The 5,141-nt window shown below is 31.3% G+C and overlaps 1 protein-coding gene across 1 annotated transcript; it reads left to right on the top strand.

The window, feature by feature from the left end:
- Positions 1–1,326: 1,326 nt before the first annotated feature.
- Positions 1,327–3,324, top strand: LOC114177444 (Tetratricopeptide repeat (TPR)-like superfamily protein). The gene has a single exon (XM_028062782.2). It carries the CDS (start codon positions 1,426–1,428, stop codon positions 3,286–3,288), a length of 1,863 nt encoding a protein of 620 aa, XP_027918583.1. The 5' UTR covers positions 1,327–1,425; the 3' UTR covers positions 3,289–3,324.
- The last annotated feature ends 1,817 nt before the right edge of the window (positions 3,325–5,141 follow it).

Below are 5,141 nucleotides of genomic sequence, written 5' to 3'. Positions count from 1 at the left end.
AGTATCAAATTTTTGTCTCATCCTTGTTCCCATCAGATAACGAATTATTTACCAATCCTTGTGTACACATAGGTTAGTCACTGAAAGCGAGAATAATTTATTTTTAACATCTTGTGAATCCGTCATCACAAATCCATCTTAATCGGTTGAAACGAACACCACCATCGCTTGTATAACCATCCGTTCACACAACATATAAATAAAAAACGAACATAGCATTAAAGAAAAATATTTTCACTTTCATAAGAGCTAATTACAACAATATAAAAATTTAATTTTGGATAAGTTGTTTAGTGTATAATCTAATCATTGGCGGACCTTGTTTGGACTAAGGGGAGCCACGGCTCCCCAAGCTTTTAATTTAATTTTATATATATATATATATATATATATATATATATATTTAAAATTTATATTATTATATTATTTATATTATATTATTATATTTACAATTTATATTATTATATTATATATATATATTATATTTTTATTGTTTAAAAAGTAAAATAAAAATTAATTTGATGAATTAATAACTAGATTAAAGAGATTAAGGTTTTATATCTGGTTATAAGGTTTTTTTACAACAAGTCATAAAAAAAAGTGTGAAATAAAAGAAAAACAGATTAGGAAAAAGAAATTGGAGAACAAAGATAACAAATAATGCATACTCACACGATCTCATGAATAAGTATCTTAGTATGATTTATGTATGTTACATTTATTATTCTTCCATTACGATATTTCTCCCAAATTAAGTTTCTCCAAAATAGTATGAACCCCAACTATGATTTTAGGATTTTTTTTTTGTATGAAATTAGTATGAACCTTAATTATATTTTATTAAATTAGAATAAATCAACATTATAAAATGTTGATATTTTGTATTTTCAACTTCATATAATGAAATGAATATTTTTAAATTAAAATAAAAATTAGAATACTCATTTATTGTGAATTCAATAAATTAGAAAAATTAAAAATTAAAAAATTTGAATTACATAGTTTAAGTAAAGAAAATATTGTTTTTAATTAAAAAAATTATATATAAAAAATCTAATTTAACACCGGAATATTTTCTCCAAATTCCACCCTGAATATAATCATGTTAATGACATTTTGTTTAAAATAATCTAACTTATTACTCTTCGAACAATATAAAAATATTATATTTCATAACTGGCTTATTGAACAAACCCTCGCAAACCATACAAAAGAATATTATTTATTTATTGTAAATCCCATACCCTCCTCCAATAAGAACAATACATGAAATAGCAATGGGAGTTCACCTAAAATAATCATCTACACCACATTTAAATTTAGAGAGAAAAAAGTTTATCATGTCTTTAAAAATTGTGTATCATTACCCATTAATAAAATAACGACAATATTTAGATTAGTTGGAGTGTGAGCATTTTGTAGTTGATGCAGCAAATCAAGATGAAGGGTTTGAAAAGGATCGCGAAGCACCCCACGATTTCACTGCTAATTTCATGCACCACATTGAAAGAGGTGAAGCAAATACATGCTCAGTTGGTGGTTAAGGGTACCCTAAAAAATCCCCATTTCCATGGCCAATTTGTTGCCACCATAGCCCTTCACAACACAACCAATCTTCTTCAATATGCCAACAAGATTTTCCATTCCCAACAAACCCACCCCACACTCTTCACTCTCAACTCCATGATCAGAGCCTACTCCAAAAGCTCCACTCCCTCCAAAAGCTTCCATTTTTACACCTACATTCTTCACTCTAATACCCTCTCCCCTGACAACTACACCTTCACCTTCCTGGTCCGCACGTGCGCCCAACTCCACTTGCACGTGACAGGCCTGTGCGTTCACGCTGCAGTCATAAAGCATGGTTTTGAGCACGACCCACATGTGCAAACCGGGTTGGTTTTCATGTACGCTGAACTGGGTTGTCTCAGTTCGTGTTACGGTGTGTTTGAAGGGGTCACTGAGCCGGACTTGGTTTCTCAAACCGCCATGTTGCATGCTTGTGCCAAGTGTGGTGACGTAGACTTTGCGAGAAAGTTGTTTGATGAAATGCCTGAGAGAGATTATGTTGCGTGGAACGCGATGATTGCGGGGTATGCGCAGAGTGGAAGGCCCAGAGAGGCGTTGGATATGTTTCGTTTGATGCAATTGGAGGGTGTGAAACTTAATGAGGTGTCAATGGTTTTGGTTTTGTTTGCATGTACCCAATTGGGTGCATTGGATCAGGGGAGATGGGTGCATGCATATGTGGGGAGGTATAAGGTTGGAATGACAGTAACTCTGGGAACTGCACTTGTTGACATGTATGCAAAATGTGGGAACATTGATAAGGCAATGGAGGTTTTTTGGGGAATGAAGGAGAGGAATGTTTACACTTGGAGTAGTGCAATAGGTGGGTTGGCCATGAATGGTCTTGGTGAGGAGAGTTTAGATCTTTTTTATACTATGAAACGAGAGGGAGTTCAGCCAAATGGAGTGACCTTCATTTCTGTCTTGAAAGGGTGCAGTGTGGTTGGGATGGTGGAGGAAGGTCGAAAGCATTTTGACGCAATGAGGAGTGTTTATGGAATTGACCCCCAGCTTGAGCATTATGGCCTGATGGTTGATATCTATGGTAGAGCAGGGCGCGTCGAGGAAGCTTTGAACTTCATCAATAGCATGCCTATGAAGCCTCATGTTGGTGCATGGAGTGCTTTGCTTCATGCTTGTAGAGTGTGTAAAAACAAGGAACTGGGTGAGCTTGCTCTGAAAAAGATAGTGGAACAAGAAGACAAAAACGATGGTGCTTATGTGCTTTTGTCAAATATACATGCTGAGTATAAGAATTGGGAAAGGGTGAGTAGTTTGAGGCAGACTATGAAAGCTAAGGGTGTGAGGAAGCTCCCTGGTTGTAGTGTCATAGAAGTTGATGGTGAAGTTCATGAGTTCATTGTTGGGGACAAATCTCACCCAAGATATGGTGAGATTGAATTGAAGCTGGAAGAAATCTCTAGGTGTTTAAGACTAGCAGGGTATGTGGCTGACACTAACCCTGTTCTTTTTGATATAGAAGAAGAGGAGAAGGAGGATGCTTTGAGTAAACATAGTGAGAAGATAGCCATTGCTTTTGGGTTAATTAGTTTGAAGGGTGTTCCCGTTAGGGTTGTTATGAACCTCAGGATTTGCTGGGATTGCCACAATGTAGCAAAGATGATATCCAAAATTTATAACAGGGAAATTATTGTCAGAGACAGAAACAGGTTTCATCATTTTAAGCATGGCGAATGCTCTTGTAAAGATTATTGGTAAACGAATCAGCATTAACAATGATTTTGTTTTTTCAAACATTTTACTTTTTTTTATGTTTGTACAGAATGTTCAATCGCATTTGCCATCTTCTACAATTTTCACGCGAAAGGTATTTATATCAGAGCTTTAGTTGGGGAAAATAACTCATGGTCTTTTGGTAAAAAGACAGAGAAAAAAAAGTTAATTTTTTTAAATAGGGATGAAATTAAAAATACAGTGACAATTTAAAATTTTCAAAAACTAAAACAAAAATGAACTTTTGGCATGGATTATATTTGAAATGATACACTGCCAAAAAGTATATTTAAAAGGCCCCAATTGGTCTCTTAGCAATCCACCAAACCCAACTAGTCCAAGACTTGTAACTACACTCCCATCTACATCACTTTGGGTCTTTGCAAATTGTCTATCAGTCTTAAAATATGACTAGTTTGAAACGATTTTGATTTTTCATTTTCAAAACTTTAAGGGTAGGAAATCCATTTTTCACTCAAATAATGTTTCTTGTTCACGATTAACAAGAGTTATGTCTTTTCAGTAATCACATCTTTAGAACACTTTTTAGCTATCATCATTTCACTATTAAGGTAAAAATATAATAGGATCAGTTAGTGATAGTGTCTCTAAGTGAAAAGTTAATTTGTTCAAATGTTAATTTCAATTGGCAAAGATAGTGATATAATCAATTTATTCATGGATGGAAATTTTAGTGAGTTTTAAGAACAAAACATTCTGCGATACCAATCCATATACTACCACAAGCACTTCAAACATTTTGGTAATTCACATAAGTTTTGGTTCACTGCTTTACAAATGCTAATTTTGTTAGAAAAAGACAATTACCGATTTAAAATAATATTTGGATAATTTTATAAAATAATTGTATTAGATAATAAAATATACTATTAAATATTTCAAATTTATTTTTTGTTATGTTCAAATTTAAATTTTTATGATTATCTGTCAGTGTAATAATTGGACATCTTGATTAAACTTGTTAAATTATTAATTATGATAAATGTATCCTTTTGTTTATAACTTTGTAAATATTTGATAGATTTATATTTTAAATTATCTTCTTAAAATTTCTAAATGTGATTTAATTCTAAAAAAATTAATTGGATAATTTGAAATACAAAAAAAAAGTTATTTTACGATAAATTGGTTATTTAAATGTTTTCTTAATGCATAAATTTGATAATAGTATGTAGTAAAATTAATATTCAATAATTTAATTTTTTTTAAAATTGTATATCTTCAACAACTTTTTGTTTGTGTTAAATGTGTTTGAGATTTCATGAGGCAAAATCCATGGGAAAATCTTTTAAAAAGGTTGTACTATTTTTTCTACCAAAAATCAGTGGAAAATTTTGACCATAAAAATGTGAACTCTCCCAACAATATATTTGTCGTAAGTTATCTAATAAAAGTAAAAATTCGTAGGAAACGTTTTCTATAAGCATTTTATCCACAAATTGATGGAAAATTTATGGAAAAAATATTATTACTAACAAATTATTTTGAGTGTTTTTTACAAATTTTGACCATGAAAAATTTTAATTTTTCTTGTAGTGTGAAACTTAAGAAATATATATAATTTGAATTTTCCTTTATTCATTCTCAATTTGTCACTATAACTAACAAGTAAAAGTTTTATTAAATGTAATTATAATAATTTCAAAATCACAAATTAATAGATAATTTACATGGTCTAGAGTTCTATGATTGAAATACTTAATATGAAAATTTACTAAATAATCTCTAATGTGCCATGTAGGAAATGTAAATAGGAACAATAGAGATTTAAACTCCAAAAGCTTTGTTGTCCTAATGTTGTGCCTAAAGGGTCTCTT

The sequence above is a fragment of the Vigna unguiculata genome, chromosome 3 (assembly GCF_037176805.1).
Source record: "Vigna unguiculata cultivar grain cowpea cultivar isolate G323 ecotype 2 chromosome 3, ASM3717680v1, whole genome shotgun sequence".
In the NCBI taxonomy this organism is placed as follows: Eukaryota; Viridiplantae; Streptophyta; class Magnoliopsida; order Fabales; family Fabaceae; genus Vigna; species Vigna unguiculata.
The sequence above is the reverse complement of the archived record's forward strand: the minus strand, read 5'-3'. Positions and strand labels throughout refer to the sequence as shown.